The sequence below is a fragment of the Peromyscus californicus genome, unplaced genomic scaffold (assembly GCF_007827085.1).
Source record: "Peromyscus californicus insignis strain IS unplaced genomic scaffold, ASM782708v3 Scaffold_19__1_contigs__length_69161282, whole genome shotgun sequence".
Taxonomy (NCBI): Eukaryota; Metazoa; Chordata; class Mammalia; order Rodentia; family Cricetidae; genus Peromyscus; species Peromyscus californicus.
In genome coordinates, this window is record NW_026294491.1 from 25,395,024 (window position 1) to 25,415,502 (window position 20,479).

Sequence of the window (20,479 nt, forward strand, 5' to 3'; positions counted from 1 at the left end):
ACTTGGAGGAGTTAAGCAACCAGCTCAGAATCTATACAGCAACTAAGTGCCAGAGGTGGGCTTCAAACCGAGATCTGTCTGATCCCAAAGTGTGTTTCCTACCCAGCGCTGCTGCCCTTGCAGAACCTGACAGGCAGTTGTGGAGAGGGGAGAAGGAAGATCCTGGGCTCTCAGCCTAATGTGCAGGGAACATGTGCGAGTGGGGACTGGGGGACACACACACACACACACACACACACACACACACACACACACACCACTGCCTTGAAATGGGTTTGCTTTTAACTTTTAGCAAAAACAAAACAAAACAAAACAAAAACAAAAACAACCAAATTAAAAAAAAAACCCACACCCACACACACACAGTGGGTTTTGGGAGATATAAAGAAAAGGAAAGGGACCAAAGAGAAGGAGCAGGCAGCTTCTGGTTGTATTTCTTTGTTATGACAACCGAAGGAGGTGAGATGCCGCTGGCATCTCATGAGTGGAGACCAGTAGAGACCCTGAGTATCGTACAGTGCATGAGGCAGGTCCCTGACCAGTGTCAAATTGTCCACAGTGGCAGGTGAAGCCCCTGCTCTAAGCTACACAGGTATGGATGTTTTCTAAGCCTTTCCACCCTGAGAGGAAACAACTGTCACCCCAATAGAAAGCACAATAAAGATTCTGCCCCCAGCACAAGACTCATGCCCCTCCCCCAGTACAAGACTCATGCCCCTCCCCCAGCATGACTCATGTCCTCCGCCAGCACAAGACTATGTTAGCAATGAGTGACGAGGACACTACTGTCCCCAGAGCACTTTCACACATAGCATTGCACTTTATCAACCACAGAGGAGACTCCCGACATTCTATTTCTGGGGTGATGTAACGGCCTCCCAAAGTAGAAGGTTGTTTTAAAACTTAACAGATGCCATCGACTAAGCCCAGGCTCCCGAACTGGACATCTGTCCGTCCTCGTCCTCCACACCATAGAGAGGCACCGTGGGTTCCCAAAGCTGAGTGCAGGAGGCAGGAAGTGTGGAGCTCCGGGCCTGCCAGGTCTCCTCGTGCCTCTGTTTATACGCAGGCAGGCCTGCCTGAGACATCAAGGCTGCTGTGTTTCCTAAGTAGGTTGCGGGGGGAATAAATGCTGAGCGTTGTGGATTGATGAAAAGGACTCTGTTGGGCTGGGTGGGTCTGTCCCTGTGATCTCGGAGCCACCCTGCACAAACAACCTAGGTCTGAGGTGGACCAAAGAGCCTGATCCCAGGGGAGCTATGCAGGCCAGCCCTTAGGCTCTGGGGAGCCTTGGAGACACCACTTCCCTTAGTGTGTGCTGATTGGCAGGCAGGGAACACCACTCATTGGGAGACCACACCAGCCCTTTGAAATAAAAGGTCATGGTCATGAGCTTGGGCCAGGGGACAAGTTAGGAGACTCAGCAGCCTCCTTTCACCTCCTTGCTGGTGACCAGAGGTAGGGCTTGTTGATGTGGCCCATGAGGCAGTGTGGCGCCTTGGCAAGGTGTGCTCTGAGGGGACAAGATTTTGGCTCCAGGCCGGGCAACTATATGGGTCAGGCCGAGCACCAGGGAAACAGACTGGTGCTGGGGAATCCTGTGTTGAAATCTGGCCTGGGCTACCTAGTGAAACCCTGCCCCTGCCCTCCTCATACGGAAATGAAAGAAAAGGGGAAAATACATCTGGTACACCCAAATTGATTGATGGTCTCTAAAGTCCCAGGGTAGTTCTCCACAAAATCATTAAAGCCACCAAAAGCCAGGAAGGGCTAAGAAACTGTGGCCAATGTGTGACCTGGTGCATTATTCTATCCTGGATGAGGTTGTGTGTCCCCCCCACCCCCCTGGCACCCTCCCTCCTCCCCTGCAAAATAGGATGTTAGAGGGAAACGGGAGGACCAGAGCAGTAGATGTACAGACTTGAGTCAATAATTGCCAAATGTAGGCTGGTTCATCCTGACAACTTGAACCATCCTTACACAAGATGCCAGTAGTGGGAACAGATGGGTACAGGGTACATAGGATGTCCCTGCTACCCCGGCAAACCTAAGGCGTCTCTATAAGGAGAGATTCCTTACAAGTTGAGTATCTCCTCTCTGGAACGCTTGCGATCAGAGCATTTGGGGTTTGGAATGTTTGCAGGTCAGCCGCAGCAATCTTGGGGAGAGGAGTCAAGTCGAAACATGAAGTTCACATGTGTTTCATGTTCACCTTGGATACACAGCCGGAGGGTAATTTTACGTGTTATTTTTAGTGCACCTGAGTTTTTGACAGTGACCCATCACAAGCCCAGGTGTGGAATTTTCCACTTAGAGTGTTACTCTGGCACTCAGAAAAAAAAAAAAAAAACCCTAAAAATTTGAATCCATTTTCAGATTCAGGATGGTCAACCTGTAATTCAAAAGAAAACAGGCCTATGACATCTACCCAACACTTCCTGCCTCCTGAACTCAGCTTTTGGACCCCACTGTGCAGGCAGGCAGACAGGGCTTCCTCTGCTGTCTGGGAGGCTTGCTGGGATTCGGGGAGGGAGGTGATGCACGGAGGAGCCTCATAGGCCGGGTCAGCACTTAGTGGCACTTGGTGCCTTTGCCTTGGTGTGAGCACAGGTGGCCGTAGACTCCAGGGTCTTGCCTTCTTGGTATTGTCCTTCCTCTTATCTCCTGAAACCTGCCTGAGCCCTCTGACAGAGGTGGACAGTCTGTCCTGTGGCTCCTCTGAGCATCGTCCCTCAGGAGAGAGGGAGTGCAGATTGCTGGACACTGGGCTCTGTGCCGCTCTCTGCCCTAGCTCTGCCGAGGAGAGGCTGGGCTTGGTGTGGAACACGAGGCAAGACTGCCCACAGCCCTCTCATGTTCTCCTGGGGATCTGGTTTACCCCTCCAGCCACAGACTGAAGCTGGGGTTCTCCTACCTCTCAGGCTCAGAGTCTGAAAACGTATAGTTCTCATACCGCAGGGCTTAGGGGCCTGATACCCCCAGGGTTACACAGGGTGATGGGGAGGGGGTCTTTGCTGCTGCTTGGGTGGCTGTGTTGCTCTCCACTGGGCTGGGAAACCCAGCCCCACCCGCTTTTGCAACCTAGGCAGTCTCCTGTGATCCAGAAGCTGTGTGTTTTGGGAAGCCGGGGTTGTTCGGGAGAAGGTTCCAGAAAGCTCGGAGGGCCCTGGCTCAGTGTCCCCTTCCCTGGTAGCCCTATTTCACTCCTCCCTGTCACCGAGGATGCTTCCTCCCCACATCTGTCCCTCTGAAGCCTGCCGTGTTCAGGGCTCAGGGGCATGGCGCTCCCATGGTTTCCCTATCACATCTCCACGAACCCTCCACATCTCCCCGAATTGCAGCTCATGTCAGTGGGACTGCCCAATCGTTGGGCAACAGGGTTCCTACACAAACCTACCCTCCCATATTTCTGAAAGGAGGCCTGAGGAGACACAGCTCGAGAGGCTGTGTGTTGCTGCCACACCTGTGGCCCCGGCCAGGACGAGTTCCGCTTCCATCTTTCTCCTCCTGGTGCTACCCTTGGCTGGCTCAGAGCTTCAGTGTTGGGAAAGGCTGACTTTGTCCCCTGAGCTCTCTTCTTTTGTACTGGGCTGTGGGAACTATTCATTGTCACCCAGAAATTGGACAGTCCTGAGTGTAAATAGGGGCCGCAGAGTCACGGAGATCTGTTTAAATCCCAGCTTCCCACTTCCCAGAGGGGGGACCTCGGACAGTTACTTAGCCTCACAGAATCTTGCACCTCCTCCCTCCCTCCTCCTCCTCTCCTCCCTCCCTCCCCCTCCCTCTTTTCTGTCCTTCCACAAGATCTTATGACATAGCTAAGGATGCCCTTGGACCTCTGATCTTCCTGCCTCTACCTCCTAAGAGCTTCGAGCACCAGGGCGCTCTCCATGCCCGGTTTACTCAGGCCTTGTGTGTACTCTGCAAGCACTCTACCACGGAAGCTTTATCCCCAGCCCTCAGGAAGCTTGTATTCTTTGTAGGCGCTGGGGAGAAATGGTCGGTGGGTAAGAATGCTTGCTGTTGTAAGGGTCTTAGTTCAGGCTTTCTTTGGCTGTGACAAAACACTGACCAAGAGCAACTTGCAGAGGGTTAGGGTTTAGCTCATCTTAGACTTCCACATCACAGTCTGTCATCAAAGTCCGTCAGGGTGGGCGGGACCCCAGAGGCAGGAGCTGAAGCAGAGAAGCACTGTTTAGCGGCTTGCTCTCCATTACTTGCTCAATCTGTTGATATACTCTTGGACCACTTGCCTGGAGGTGGCAGCATCCACAGTGGGCTGGGCTCTCCCACGTCAATCAATGATTAAGAAAATGCCCCCATAGGTCTGGTTGGCGCATTTTCTCAGTTGAGGTTCTCTCTTCCCAAACGACCATAGCCTGTGTCAAATTGACCTAAAAGCTAGCCATTACACCAAGCATGAGGAGTTCAAGTCCCTGGTACCCGCATAAAAAGCTGGGCATGATCTTTAACCTCAGTACTATGGGAATCGGAGACAGGAGGATAACTGGGCCTCGCTGGCTGGCCACCCAGGTTCCGGTTCAGTGAGAGACCCTGTCTCGTGGGAATAAAGTGGACAGTGATAGAGCTGACGCCCAGTGTCCTCTTCTGGCATGAGCATGTACACTTGCACATGGGGCACACATGCTTGCATGCACACACGCATGTGCACACACACACACACACACAGAAGAAAAGAAAGAATGGATGAAAGAAAGAGAATCTTGTTTTCTTGCTTCTAAGAGCGGAATAGTTCCATTCTCTAAGGTGGTCAGGAGGTGGAGGAGAAGGCCTGGGACAGAGCCTGGCGCACAGCGGTTATCCCGGGGCCAGCAGCTCGCCCCTCCAGCCCGGCACTCTCCACCTGCGCCCTCCCTCGTGCTGTGCTGTCTCCCTTCGGCCAGCACGCTGACCTTTGCTTGTTTTTCTCGGACACACCCAGTGGCTATCTCGGGCCAGTAGGCGATGTCACACCCTCACCTAGGAGTCCTGGCAAAGGTGGCCTTGAACTTGGCTTAGAGGTGAGAAGCAAGGAAACCAGATGCACTGTTCTTTCGGCCCTGTGGGTGTGTCCTGTGGCCATTCTGTGTCCAACCGTGGGAAGTCATTTCCGACTGTTCCCTGACCACTCCTCTCCACAGCCGTGGAGGCTGAGGGTGCCTGGCCAGGCCCTGGGTGTGCAGCCAGGGTGGAGCTTGTCAGAGGGCCCCTGTGAGCGTGTCCTAGGGAGGATAGGTTCCTGGGCCTGCCAGGTAGCCACACCCCCCTGGCTGTGGCACCGTGTGCAGGGGCAGTTTCTGCCAGTATGGTGGCCCTATCCAGTCACTTCTCTGGCCCACGTAAAGCATTGAGATAGTTCCAGCCAGATCGAACCTGAGCTCCCAACTCCAGGGCCAGGGCTGGCAGGGGTATTTGAGATGAACATGCCAGGGCCCAGAGGACTGGACCAGGGAGCTTGGGAGGGCAGGGCCTATCCCGTCTGCCAGTGTCCTAGGCTGGATGGCAATTGGAACAAAGGTCGTTGAAAACCTTGATGAGGCGGCTGGAGAGATGGTCCAGTGGTTAAGAGCACTGGCTGATCTTCTAGAGGGCCTGAGTTCAATTCCCAGCACCCAGATGGCAGCTCACAGCTGTCTGTAACTCTGGTTCCAGGGGATCTTTTAATACCAATGCACATAAAATAAAGTTAAATTATATATATAATATATATTATATATATATATTATATATATATGCATAATGAGTAGATTTGGTTGGCTGAGCAAGTGACCAAAATCAGCACGGTTGTCCCTCTGTCCTAATGGGATCAGTTCTAAGACCCTGCCCTGAGTCCCCAAATTTGTAGATGCTCAAGTCTCCTTTGTAATCTATACAACCTCCTGACTGCCACCCTCTCTCCCTCTGTCTCTCCTGTCCTGACCCCCTCTCCCCTCCTCCCTCTCCCAGTGCTGGATTTTTGTCCTGGTTAAGTTTTTCTCAACTTTACAGAAGTTATTTGGGAAAGGGAGCCTCAACTGAGAAAACGCCTCCATCAGATTGACCGTAAGCGAATGTGTAAGACATTTTCCTGATTAATTATTGATGCGGGAGGGCCCAGCCCACTGTGGGAGGGGCCACCGCTGGGCAGGTGGTCCTGGGTGCTATAAGAAAGCAGGCTGAGGAAATCTTGAGGAGCAAGCCAGTAAGCAGTGTTCCTCCATGGCTTCTACTTCAGTTCCTGCCTTGAGTTCCTGCCGGGACTTCCTTTCATGATGGCCTGTGATTGGGCTTGTAACCTGAAATAGACCCTTTCCTTCCAAGTTGCTTTTCCTCTTGTTTTTTATTTTATTTTATTTATTTATTTTTTATTTATTTTATTTTATTTTTTTTTTTTTTTTGGTTTTTCGAGACAGGGTTTCTCTGTGTAGCTTTGCGCCTTTCCTGGGACTCACTTGGTAGCCCAGGCTGGCCTCGAACTCACAAAGATCCACCTGGCTCTGCCTCCCGAGTGCTGGGATTAAAGGCGTGCGCCACCACCGCCCGGCCTATTTTATTATTATTATTATTATCACGGCAGTAGAAAGCAAACCAGGAGAGGCTTGAACCAGGGCCTTCCATGTGCTAGGCAAGCATTCCACCCCTGAGCTGCAAAGCCCTCAGCCCTGTGATTCACAGCATCTCAAGATGACTTTGATTGAATTTTTATTGAAGATTTATTTTTTTATTAACAAATTTCTTTTAATTCATTTTACATACCAAAGATCTCCCTCTTCCCTCCTCCTGCCCCTCCAGTCTCCCCCTCTCAACCCACCCCCTAGTCCCTCCTACAAGGAGGTAAGGCCTCCCATGGGGAGGTACATTTAGTAGAGGTAGTTCCAAGCCCCTCCTCCCCCTGCCTCAAGGCTTAAGTTTTACTTTTTTTTTTTTCTGGAGCTGAGGACCGAACCCAGGACCTTGCACTTGCTAGGCAAGCGCTACTTTTATGTCGTGTGTACAGGGGTGTTTTGTTTTGCCTGCGGGTCTGTGTACCGCATACATGCAGTACTCATGGACACCAGAAGAGGGAGTCAGATCCCCTGGAACTGGAGTTAACAGATAGTTGTGAGTTGCTTTGTGTGGATGCTGGGACTTGAACCCAGGTTCTCCGGCTGAGCCTCCAGTGCTCTTAGCCACTGAGTCATCTCTCCAGCCCTCTAGATAACTCTAAAAAATGGATGCAGTGTAAGCGCTGTGCACACAGCTGCTGGACTGTATTGGTTAGGAGCAGTCAATGGCAGGGGAAAAACAGAACAAAAGCATGTGTTTCATATAAACAGTTTTCCCTCCGATTTTCAGTGAACAGTCGGTTAGACCTGCAGGTGCAAAGCCGTCCAACACAGAGGCCTGGCTGCCACATGCAGGATGCAGACCGTATTTTCAACAACCCGTATAACTAGAGGACACATGGACGAAGACAATAAACCCAGGAGTCCCTCCAGATGTCCAGAACCCAGGATACATCCCCGCTTAAATGTCCCAGCTGTCTCTCCCTTTTTTCCCTGGGACAGCTGTGGCGTGTGTGTCCCTGATAGGGTTGAATGGTGTGCGCCTCTCCGGTGTCTCTTGGGTCATCTGAGAGTCCACAAACTGTACTGCCCCAGCCCTGTGTAGGAGAAAGGGCTGTGTCCTGGTGCTGGAGGGGCTGAAAAGTCAGGTCAAGAGTCACTGCTCATGGGGCTGCGGAGGTGGCTCAGTGACTGAGAGCACTGGCTGCTTGTTCTTCCAGAGGACCTGGGTTTGATTTCCAGCACCCACACGGCAGCTCACGGCTGTCTGTAATCTCAGTCCCAGAGGATACAACGCTCTCTTTGCCCTCTGTGTGTAACAGGTATGCACTTGCTGTACAGACATACGTGCAGGCTTATACGTACAAAAAAGATCACTTCCCTGCGGGTGGCTTTCAGGTATCAGTAAAATATCATAAGGTTGGCATTCTGCGGGTGCCGGGGTACGACTGACGGGAACCGCACTCCTCCTAGGATAAAGTCTCAGGCATGTGGATTAAGGAAGCTGCCATCGTTACACAGTGAAACACTTTCTATGAAGCCTTTGCCCAGGAAGATGGGAGGAAGCCCTGTGCGCTGGGCCTCTCCATCATGTCTTGCGGTGGGGATTGGCAGGGTCTGTTTGTCCACAGCAGGCTCTGGGCTTTGGTCTCAGTACTCAGTTGGATCTAGTGCTAGACTCTGATCTTAGTACTCAGTTGGATTCAGACACAGGCGCCAGGAAAGCGGATGGCGGAAGCCCAAAGCTGGCTGATCTGAGGTCTGCACATTCATATACAGGGGGCCACTGCCAGCTCTGGGCACTGGGAGGATGGGCAGGGGCTGGGCTCTGTGGTGTAGGCAGCTTCTAATTCATGGCTCTGGGCCCACAGCCTGGTTTCATCCTTTGCTGGCCCCACCAGGTCTCCAGTTTCCCTCCTGGGTTTCCCTCCTTGTAGGACTCACGTGTGGTGTTAAAAGGATGACTCCTCTCTGGTGGACGGCCGCCCCCGCACGGCCTGTAGGTTAGTTACTTCCCATATGCGTGAGAAGGAACGGTTGCTAAATGGCCCAGGAGACAGAAATGGTGAGACAAGGGCATGCATGAAACCATCCAGCTCCCATGAAGCCATGTGGCAGAAGTCAGAAGTCACCACTGTGTGTCACTGATGGTGCCTCTGGGCTTGTGTCTCACGTGTGGTTTCCAGACATTTATATGAGGCAGCCCCTCTAACAGCCGTTGTTATTTCCATTCTGTAGGAAAAGGAGTGTTGTGCTGTGCCCCAAGCCAGCTAAATGTTTAAAACAAAACAGCTAAGGGGGCTGGAGGGATGGCTCAGCAGTTACAGCTGCCTTTCCAGAGGGCCAGGGTTCGACTCCCAGCTCAGGCCTCTCACAACCATCTGTCACTCCAGTCCCAGGGGATCCGACACCCTCTTCTGGCCTCTGTGGGAACTGCATGCCCTTGGTACACAGGCATCCGGGCAGGCAAAACACTCATTACATAAAATTAAAAACAACAACCAACAACAAAAACAAAACAAAACAGAGCTGAGATTTGAACCCAGGACTCCAAGTAGCTGCTTTATTATTGCCTACCTAGACTGGCTGAAGAAGTCATTTCTTCCAAAGACTCTCGCCTGCTATCTGGGATGTTAGTCCCATTAACGATGGCGTAGTCGATGCAGACACCAGGAATCACAATTAAAGACACAGAACGTTTTCCACGAAGCCAGCAAAACACGAACAGTGTGTTCAGTGTAAACTAGCACACAGGCATGCACGTGTGACAGGAAGTTTGTTAACTGGGGTCATTATATAGTTGGTTGCTAAGTGATTTAATTGTCCGTGTGTGTGTGTGTGTGTGTGTGTGTGTGTGTGTGTGTGTGTGTGTGTGTGTTTACAGTGAAATATTTGATTTTTAAGCCTTTAAAAAAGCCTTTGTGTGTGAGGGTGTGGTGTGGTGTGTGTGTGAATGTATGTGTATGCAGGTGTGTAGATGTGTGCATGGCACAATGTATGTGTGGAGATCAGACAGTAATTTGGGGTATCGGTTTCTATCTTGCTTGAGTCAGGGTCCTTTTCCTCAGTCATTGCTGCGAACCATGGCTGGTCCGCAAGCTTGTGGGATTCTTCTGTCTCCATCTCCCATGTCCCTATAGGAACACTGCGGGGTGGAGGTGGCGTGTGTGCACTGTTTCATCCTGCTTTTACTCAGATCCCTAGCCCCTAAAAAGGCTATTTAAAACAAAGAAATCTGGAGTGTCTAACCCAGTGTCCTGGGCTAACTCAGGAGGTGGACATCCTCAGGAGAGGGTGAACATCCCATCCTTGGGAGTAGACAAACAGGCTGAATCCCTCACTGTCCAGGCTTCCAGACTGAGACTGGGTTTCTGGGTGGAGCCTGTGGGGGACTCCTCAGTCTCCCAGACCCTGGACCTGTGAGACAAAAGGATTGTTCTGAGCTGAGCTCCTCCCCTCGATGGAGTCTAAGAACATCTTGTTCAGATGTAGATCTGACTGGGGAGACTTGGGGTGTGAAGACGGTTTCTTTCTTTCTTTCTTTTCTTTTCTTTTCTTTTCTTTTCTTTTCTTTTCTTTTCTTTTCTTTTCGGTTTTTTGAGACAGGGTTTCCTGTGTAGCTTTGCGCCTTTCCTGGAACTCACTTGGTAGCCCAGGCTGGCCTCGAACTCACAGAGATCCTCCTGGCTCTGCCTCCCGAGTGCTGGGATTAAAGGCATGCGCCACTGCCGGGCTGTGAAGACGGTTTCTAACATGCTCCTGGGTGACGCTGCCGCTGCCCATCCGAAGACTCTTGAGTACTGTCCTATTCTGGGGATTTACCTTGGAGAAGGGTCCGTGTCTGCAGCTCTACTGTGCAGGCACCACCGAGTAATGCCATTCCAATGATAACTGGAAAGTGCTTAGAGATGTTTCTACAGGAATCTTCAAAGGGGGACCCTTGAGTCGGGTGACCTCTCTGTGTCAGAGAAGGACAGAAGAGCATCTTGGTCAGCCCCTAAGCTTGAAGCCATCCCTTTTCCCCACAGACTCGGGCTCTGTGGAAAGAGCTCAGAGTTGGGATTCAGGGTCTGGGATTTGAATCCCAGTCACGTGTCCTTGGGCAAGAAACCACCTCCTAGCCTCAGTTTCTTTATTTGGTAAAGTAGGAAGGAAACGGCCTGCTGGGTAAGGTCACGGGGGTGTGGTGAAACAGTGCCGTATGGTAGAGCCTGGCCGGACGTGTGGCACGCAGCAGGTGCCCTCAGGGAAATTTGCCAGCTTTTTACCCTGTGTTCTTCTTGTAGGTGGATGAGATTTACCACGATGAGTCACTGGGGGCCCACGTGAACATCGCTCTCGTCCGCTTGATCATGGTGGGCTACCGACAGGTGAGCCCCCGCTGACGGGGGAGGGGGGGCAGGGTGGATGACAAGCCGGAGAGTCACCTGTCAAATCCCTCTCCTAGAGGAGTCTGTTGGGAAAGTGAGGTTTGGGGGTGGGGCAGTGATGGAGACAAGTCCCGTCACTGTTGAACGTAGGGACCCTGACCTCTGCAGCCTTAAACCAGGTGCTTATGCTCTCTAATGGGGGTGACGGTCACACTTTCCTCACAGGCTACCATAGAGACTGGATGAGGGAGTGAGTATTCAGCATAGGGAAGTGTTCAGCACAGTTGACCGTCTGGCAGGTTGAGAGAATGGAAATAGTATGCATTGAGTCTCTAGTGGGCATGGGTATGGAACAGTGTAAGGAGGATTGTGTGCCAGCAGCATCCAGGTGTGGACAGCTGGTGATCTCTAGGAGAGGCGCTGCCATCCTGGGCCTCCGTGTTCTCCCTCTAAGGAGAGCTTCTGTGATGTCTGAGGTCCTTAACCTTTCCACTGTTGACCCCCTCCTGGTCCCTGCAGTCCCTGAGCCTGATCGAGCGAGGGAACCCAGCCCGCAGCCTGGAGCAGGTGTGTCGCTGGGCACACTCCCAGCAGCGCCAGGACCCGAGCCACACAGAACACCATGACCACGTCATCTTCCTCACCCGCCAGAACTTCGGTCCGTCAGGTATGCAAGGGACTGTACTTAATGGCCAGATGTGAGCAGCCTGCAGAGCCGAGGTGGAGAGTCAGGGTTGGACCTGGAGAGCAATGTTCTGTCTGTGGGGCTCACCCCAGGGAAGAAGCGGGGACAGGACATAGATGGATAGAGGGGTAAGCCTTGGAACTTAAGGACTGTGGCCAGGGAACGTACCCACACTTCGGTGGCCACTGTCTGAATCCTGCCTGGAGCCTGCCTCTGCTGGTTGAAGACCTTAGAGACCTAAGCCATGCTTCTGCCTAACCACACTGTGAGCACTTGGGGAGACTGTTTGACTGTAGGAAAGGAAACCTGTGCCCCATGCCAACCTCATGGAACCAGGAGCTCTTCAGCTTCTGGATTCGCCCAAGTTGCAAATGGGGGAAAATGTAATATTCACATTCTCCATCTGCCTGCTGCTCACTGGGTAGAGGGCTGGACAGAAGTCCATGGCAGTATGGACAACCGTAAGCATCTATATACATGCCTCTCTGAATATGGGGAAACTGAGGCCCAGGGTGGTGAAGAGACTTACCTGTGCCTCTTACCAGCAAGAGACACACTGAGGCCCACATTGGTTCTCTAGATTTCATGTTGAGTGCTTTTGGGGTGCTTTTTTCGTTTAATGGTGGAAATGAGTCAGCTAGCCTACCTACCCAAGGGCTGCTTTGCCTGGACCACCAGGTTCCAAATGTATCTAGACGCATATGTGTACAGCCACATGCACAGACACGTGCACATTCACGGAGACACTGTGCACATATGTACACTTACACTCAGACACCCAGACATAGGTACGCCTGGACAAGACACAGGCACATGTGTGTGGAACGGCATGGCGTGTAGTGCTAACCCCAGAGCTGCAGGCTGAGAGGTCCATGCCCTTTCTTACTGCACCACTGCCCGTGCCCCCCAAACCCTGTCAAAATGGAAGGAGGGATCAGGACAACTGTAAGTCAGGAGAGCGCTCTAGTCATGGCAGGCCGGGGCGAGGAGCCCTTCCCATCCACACCTCCATCTCCAGATTGTGCCAGCCTCCACTCCTGCTGCAGTTGGGGGTCTGTTTTGGTTGTTTATTTACCACCTGGGATGGACTGCATGGTCCCTTGCAAGCTCAGCTGAGGCTTAACCACTGAGCCCCAGCCCTCAGCCCTAGAGGCGTTCCTGAAGGCAGACCCTTGGCTCACAGGCCCTTGCACACAGTGGTGCCTACTAACAGTGTTGCTGTCTGCTCTGTTCCCATGTGGCCCATCTACGCCTTTGCCCACGTCTCCCTAAACTCGGGAGAGTTATCTTGCCTGTTCTCCAGCTTGGTGGCCCTCAGAAGTCACTCCCTTGGCCTCTTTCCCTGGACCCAGGAAACCTTCCAGGGGAGGGGCCATTACTTTCCTTCACCTAGAACTCTCCGATCCTTGAACGGTGGCCTCGGGCACACCTGTACTCAATTCCCATCTCCCTGCTGAGTCAGACCCTCCTTAATGATGGGTGTGTTGGGAGTAGGGGCTGGTCTCTGTTTTCCTCATGGTATCTGCAGAAAAATCCTTTCTTCCTTCCTTCCTTCCTTCCTTCCTTCCTTCCTTCCTTCCTTCCTTCCTTCCTTCCTTCCTTCCTTCCTTCCTTTCTTCCTTTCTCTCTTTCCTTCCTTCCTTCCTTTCTTTTTTCTTCTTCTTCTCTTCTTTTCTCCTTCTCCTTCTCCCTCTCCTCCTCCTCCTCCTCCTTCTTCCTCCTCCTCCTCCTCCTCCTCCTTCCTCTTCCTCCTCCTCCTCCTCCTCCTTCTTCCTCCTCCTCCTCCTCCTCCTTCCTCTTCCTCCTCCTCCTCCTCCTCCTTCTTCCTCTTCCTCCTTCTCCTCTTCCTCCCTTCCTTTGTTGCTGTTGTTAACATGTGTCCCTCTGTCTTGTCCAGGCTGGTTTCAAACTCCTGGACTCATGTGGCCTTCCTGCCTTAGTCTCAAGAATAGCTGGCCTTTAGGCAGGAGCCACTGTACCTGGCTCCTCACAGTACTCAGCACAGGGCCATCCCTGACCTCCACATAGAGTGTTCTGAGCCTGTTTGTGGAGTGACTCACAGAATTAGAGTGTGTGCAGGCTTGGGTCTCACCAGGAAGTTCTACTTATTCAGAGGAGTTGCTGCTGGACCGTGGAAAGCTATAGGCCAAGAGCAAGTCCTAACACTGGGGCATGGTGGCAACAGGCCCATGTTTGTTCTCTGGGAAGAGGTTCTTGAGAACCTTTCTTCTCCAGGAACCTCCAGTACCCACCAGGTTGGGATGTCTCTGCATTGTTCAGGCTGGGCACACAGGGTCAGCACACAGCCCACCTCACCTGCCTGTGACCTCTCTCCTCTTCCCTGGCAGGGTATGCACCTGTCACTGGTATGTGCCACCCCCTAAGAAGCTGTGCCCTCAACCACGAGGATGGCTTCTCTTCAGCTTTTGTGGTGGCGCATGAGACCGGTCACGTGTAAGTAGTCTGGGAGGGTGGGTGAGTGAGCGGCTCTCTGGCTATGGGCTGAGAATCGAGCTCAGAGGGGGCCTGAGGGTAAAAAGCCAACGTCAGGTTCCGTCACTGACACATGATATCTGCCAGCTGCCCGTGGCAGGAGGTAATGCCTGTGGCTGTGGGGACCACATGTGCCCTGGCTTTTGTCAGGCTGGAGGCAGAATGCCTGTCACAGGTGGACCTGCTGTCCGGGTGGCCTCTGTCCTTGCTGTTTCTCCACTCTGTCTTTACCCCAGCAGCCTTTAGAGACCAGTTCCAGCTCACCCTGGCGTGTGCCCTCTGAGGGATTGGCCCAAGCCCACCATAAACAGGCACACTTCGAGCCCAGGCAGTAAGCCAGCTGGGGGCTGGCAGCCAGTCCTGTGGACTCGGATGCTGTTTAGAACACATTCGCTCACCTCCCTTGCCAGTATTTGGTTTATTCTTTTTTGTTTGTATGTTTGTTTTTCGAGATAAGGTCTCATATAGCCCAAACTAGTCTCAAGCTAGCTGAGGGTGTCCTTGAACTCTGGACTCTCCTGCTTCAGATTACCCACATTCTGGGATTGTAGTTGGGTGCCACCTCACCTGGCCTCATTCACTATTTCTTGAGCACCTACCATGTGCTGGGGTTTTGATTTGCTGTAAAGGGCAGGAGATGCCCACTCTTTCCTAAGTAGAAGCCCCTCCTTGTCAAGGTCAAGCTTACAGGTCTATGCCATGTCCTGTAAGTGGCCAAGGGCCAATGAAGTCACTGACAGTATATAAGAAATTAGGAGTATTGGGTTTTGGTCTTAAATATCAGTTTAAAGGGTAAAGTTTTAAGTTTAAACTTTCATGGCTGCCTACTATGTGCAGAACCCTACACAGAGGGAGGGGTGGTCAGTTTTTTTTTCTTTGTTTCAGACAGGGTCTCATTATGTAGTCTGGCTAGCCTGGCATTCACTATGTAGATCGGACTGGCCTTGAACTCATAGAGATCTGCCTGCCTCTACCTTTCAAGTGGTAGATTAAAGGCATGTGCCACCCCCACCTGTCCATCCATCGAAGAGAGTTTTAAGAAGTCCACACACTGAGCGATTCCATGAGTGAGGCTGATTAGATAGAACTTAATGAGGCTGGTCCTTGCATGACGAAGCCTTTCAGTGGGTGATGTAAGAGCTGTTGATAGCAGAGCCCTTGCTTTGGAGGTCAAGTCATGGTTGTGGCAGCTGGAGCTAATATTGTACAACAGGAGCCCCCACAGGGACCTTCTACCAATCAGGCAATGGGCCTGGGGATGGGCCTGCCAGCTTGGTGCCAGCCACATAAGGGGGTGTAATGGTGCAGGAGGAACAGAATGCACACCCTTCCCAGTCCTGTCTGTGGGTTGGGTATGTCCAGGGGCCTGGATAAGCCTCAGAATGTTGGGAAGAGGGGGACAAAGAAGGTGAGTGGACACCGGTGTCCCAGCTGGGCCATCCTCAAGAGCTGGGAGGCTGTGCACAGGGTCTGAGGGAGGGGTGGGTCTCCAGCAGGGAGGAGAGGAGCAGAGAGGCGTGGTCAGGAAGCAGAGGCTAGTAGGCCCTGTCTGAATTCCTGGTCCAGGCAGTGTCTGCTGTTTGGGGGCCATCTGCCTGCATGCACAGGGTCAGGACCCACATGGTGACTTTCGCTTGCCCTCTAGGCTTGGCATGGAGCACGATGGCCAGGGGAACGGCTGTGATGATGAGACCAGCCTGGGTAGTGTCATGGCACCCCTGGTGCAGGCTGCCTTCCACCGTTTCCATTGGTCCCGCTGCAGCAAGCTGGAGCTCAGCCGCTACCTCCCGTAGGTTACCGCCACCCCAGGGTAGGGATGGGTGGGCAAGCCCAGGTTACACAGCCCGAACTCTGTCAGGTCCTCGCCCCACCCACCTGGCCTGGTCTTTCTGTGCCCCCTTCTAACCCCCGTCCCCCCACGTTAGCACCACAGGTGGGTTAGTGAGCCTCCCACCGCAGTGCGACCAAGGGACCGAAAGCGTGGGAAGTCCTAGTAAAAACCAGGGTTGCCTACCCTACCCGGGTGCTGACTAGAGTTCTCTGTGGGTGGGGCCTTGGAATCTGTGTTCATTAAGTGTGCAGATGATGCCATGCTGCAGATGGAGCTAGGGCGGTTCAGTTCCTGAGGGCCCCAGAGACAGGGCATGAGGAGATGTAGGACAAGTGTACCAAGCAGACAGAGACACTAGTCACTGATCTTCCATAGCAGCTGGCTGGCATTGCCCACCCACCATAACCTTCTGTATGGTAGGTACACTTCGACTCAGGCAGTGTGCCCTCAAAGGGTCCACAAGTCCACTCCCAATCTTACCCACAGTGCATCCTTTTATGTGTGCAAGCCAACACCACAAGCCAACTCTCAGATGTGTCTATGAGGCCATAGTCACCAGGGAACATAACCCTGGCCCTACCCTGAAGGACGGGACAAGGGATGACCTTTGGTGTCCATGCCCTTGGAACCCTCCTGCTAGACAGTCATATAGGAAGAGGGAGGCTGTGACATCCCATCCTCCCTGAAAGAGACAGCGGGGGCCCAGGACAGTGGGCACAGGTTCCTGTAGACCTTCCTTGATACTTAAAAGCCCCAACCTGGGAAGGGAAGGCTTGGGATTTCTAGCCCTCAGGCTGGCTCACTTCCCCTGTCCCCCTGCAGTTCCTACGACTGCCTCCTTGATGACCCCTTTGAGCGATCCTGGCCCCAGCCCCCTGAATTGCCTGGGATCGACTACTCCATGGATGAACAGTGCCGTTTCAACTTCGGCACTGGGTACCACACCTGTTTGGCTGTGAGTAGGCTGGGTGCCAGGCTAGTATGACCCAGGCCATTGCTTGGATACCATCAACCCTGCCAGCAGTGGACCTATGGATGGGCTTGCAGACTTGGTTCCAGCACAATGGGACGAGGTGGGGGACAGGGTGTAGACTCTATCCAGTCCTACCTTCAAGCCCTATAGATAGAGAAGCCTGGGCACAGAGGCAAGAAGGGCAAGCAGCCATTGATGCCCTGGCTGGTCTGGTCCCTTGAGTTTACCTGTGAGGTAGCCCAGATGTCAGGCCAGGGGCTGGGACAAGAAGAGTCCCCACCTCTGGACTCTGTGGTGGCGCATGGTGGTCTATCTCCTTAGCCCTGTATCTGCAAGCCACCTCCCCATGGGGGCATACCCATGTCTGCATCTTACCAAAGAATATAACCCTGCTCCTGCTCTTCAGGACAGGGCTAGCCTTAAGGCTGGAGGTCAGCTTGACCTACCCTGAAGAGACTCACAAAAGAGGACATTTCAGGATAGGGACATCTACAGAATAGGCCTCTGTGACCCTAGTACTTTGTATCTACACCCAGAGAATGAAGCCTCCCTCCCCTCCATTCTGCAGGATAGGCTGCTCTGTGTAGCCTGGAACCCTTGCCGGGTTATTTTCCCCACTCTCTGGTCCATGCTGGGACATGTAGCTTGACACAATACTGCCTTGGGGCTGAAGAGCAGGGTGTGGACTCCAGTGCCCAAGTGCCGTCTTTGTGGGATGCCTGTCTGCCTTAGGGGAGCTGCTAAGAAAGTAGTGATGAAATTGGGGGGTATCCTTCCAGTGTAGAGCACAAGATGACTGACCTCTGACCTCACTGGGTGTCCATATTAGACAGAGATGGGAAAGTTTCAACTTCATGTGGGTCCCCTCAAGATCTGCCACACTCCACAAGGATCAGGGGCATCGTGGGCCCAGACCTCTGTGGAGTCTCCATGTGGCTTCTGTGAAGGTTGGCGAGAGGACAAAGCATGTGCACTATGAAGGACCCCTTTTCAGACTGCAGGGGGGCACAGAGGAGGCCCAGGAGCCATTGGCATTTAGGGTTGAGTGGAGTTTTATAGTATACGAGGTTCTGGCTACCTTGTAGCGTCTTGGGTCTCAGCATCCACCATGCCTTCTTTTCTCTCTGTCACTACCTACCTCATCCCCCTGCCTCACAGTTCAGGACCTTCGAGCCCTGCAAGCAGCTGTGGTGCAGCCATCCCGACAACCCATACTTCTGCAAGACCAAGAAGGGGCCCCCACTGGATGGGACGGAGTGCGCACCGGGCAAGGTACCTGTGTGGGGCTGTGTGGAGGAAGTAGCCCTCCTAAAGCGCAGACCATCCATCCCTGGCGTGGGTGTAAGTGCCGGAGCCCTGCTTCTATGTGTCGTGGATGGTACCCATGCCTAGAGTCTTCTCATGACCCCCACACTTTTGCATTGCTCTTTCTCACGTGGTCTCTGTGGTCAGCCTGGGGTAGCCTGGTCCCTTGAGCTACAGCAGGCTTGAGATGACCGAACCCGAGATGGGTTAAGGAAAGGGTCAGGCTGCAAGGTGAGTGGTTAATGGAGAGGGATAAAGGGGGGACTCCAGCTGTCCCACCTCCTTCCCGCTCCCTGGCTGCCTCTTCCTCACACCACATCTCTTTTTCCTCTTCTGCAATCTGCCCTTCACATGTTTGCTTCCATGGACCTGCATGGTGCCGAGAATTCCCTGGCCAGTTTGAGAGCCCTAAGCAGCCTTATTTAAAGTTCCATATCCTTCTCGGTCCCAGCCCTGCATGCGGTTAGCCAGTGGATCTCCACCTTGGCTACACTTTGCAATCTTCTCAAGAGCTTTAAAAATCCCACTCCCGGACTAGGAGGTGACCACAGAGGGGTGCAGAGGAGTTTTGGGGGCGGTGGTGAAACCGTTCTAAAGTTTGGCTGTGGTGAAGGATGTGCACCTCTGGATTATGAAGACGTTGAATTGTACACTCCAGATGAGTGGCTCCTGTGGGGTGTAAGTCGCCCCTCACTCTAAACATCTTAGGACCCTAAAAGATTGACTGAACTGTTCAGGTTGAAGCTCGGGTGTCTAGGTTAAGTCCCACTAGGGGACTCCAAGATGAGCAGTTCATCTCTTGAGAGGCATCCAGAAAATGCTGTATTTTTCCCAATACCCCGTGATAAACTAGAAGAGCATCACCTTAGGCTTGTCTGAGTACCCAGCCCTGTGCCTGCAGTTCTTAGAGCAGTTTAACCAATGAGCAAACCGAGGTCCAGTAAAGTGAAGAGGCCTCACACGTCTCGTAACAGCTGAGCTGGGATTCAAACCCGGGCTCTTCAGATTCCCTGCATCTATCCCTTGGCTACAGGCCACAGACTTGGCTCGTGCATGTTTATGGTCCCTCGGGGGGACATTTCAGGGTACAGGTGAGCTTCAGACAGGATGAGACAGTTATCTTTCCCTCCCTCTCAGCCCCGCCCACACCAGACAGGGTGATGCATGAACTAGCGGCCCATTCATTGTCTTCACAAATCTCATTGAGGAATAAATGTTGGCTGTTTCTGGAGGGCTGTGTGTGCTGCTGTTGACTGCGCGGTGCTGTTACCAGCAGGGCATTGAAGAAAGATGGCTTTTGTCTGAGGTAGCTCAGCTACCCATATTCCAGTAGGACTGGGGTCCTGTCCAGTTCATTCTCCAGGCTAATCTGTAAATGGCTCTCTCTGGGCTTGCCCCGGTCTCTATCAGCTATGCTGTGTGCCCCAAGGAACACCCTTGCTGCAGGCTCCACTGTGGTGGCCCAAGGTGACCACATGCCCTCTGCTCTACCCCAGTGGTGCTTCAAAGGTCACTGTATCTGGAAGTCACCAGAGCAAACCTACGGCCAGGACGGAGGCTGGAGTTCCTGGACCAAGTTTGGTTCATGTTCTCGGTCATGCGGAGGTGGAGTGAGATCCCGAAGCCGGAGCTGCGACAACCCTCCGTGAGTGCAGTGGCCTGGGTTGAGGTGGGCAGGGCAGGAGATACCACCTGCCCAGAGGAGAGACACTCAGAGGGGAAGGTTGTAGAGAGGGTACAGGACAGTGACCCCTACAGACAGTCACGTGTTCCCTGGATAAGAACCCAGAATGTTGGAGCAAGGCAGGTCTCTCCTACCTGCATTTACTAGTGAGCCACCGGGTCTGACTTCCAGAGATGTGCCTGAGACAGTGTTTCAAGTTGTCATATCCAGAGGCATCCCCAGAGAGACTGGGTGGGCCCAGGACTCTGCTAGGTCCTCAAGACCTCCCACCACCTCAATCTTTTGGCCAAACTTTGAGTAAACACTAGTTTCAATGTATTACACGCTATCAAATTTGCTTTCTGCCACATACACAAACTTTCCTTTCCTTTTTTTTTTTTTAAACTTCTGTTTAATACCAACGTCTCCATTCCCCACCTCAGTGTTCTGGGAGATACTTGTCTGTCTCTTTTTGTCATCTGGGTAGGATCCCCTCCCCTACTTCACAGCTGTGGAACGTCCTAGCCCCAGCTCCCCACACTTCTCATCTCCGAGGATGAAACTGCTTGCTTAGGATGTCCTAATGAGGAATGGGTAAACTGAGTGAAGCTGCCGTGAGTTCACTGGTCTAGGGA

The 20,479-nt window shown here is 52.8% G+C and overlaps 1 protein-coding gene across 1 annotated transcript in view; it reads left to right on the top strand.

Annotated features, from left to right (window-relative positions):
* Window positions 1-20,479, top strand: part of Adamts14 (ADAM metallopeptidase with thrombospondin type 1 motif 14) — a 76,572-nt gene that overhangs the window by 33,196 nt on the left and 22,897 nt on the right. Inside the window, exons 5-11 of the mRNA XM_052744894.1 lie at window positions 10,811-10,894; window positions 11,414-11,561; window positions 13,928-14,033; window positions 15,718-15,861; window positions 16,726-16,858; window positions 18,035-18,148; window positions 19,678-19,826. Coding sequence (XP_052600854.1) covers window positions 10,811-10,894; window positions 11,414-11,561; window positions 13,928-14,033; window positions 15,718-15,861; window positions 16,726-16,858; window positions 18,035-18,148; window positions 19,678-19,826 — 878 coding nt within the window. The remainder of the gene's footprint in view (window positions 1-10,810; window positions 10,895-11,413; window positions 11,562-13,927; window positions 14,034-15,717; window positions 15,862-16,725; window positions 16,859-18,034; window positions 18,149-19,677; window positions 19,827-20,479) is intronic.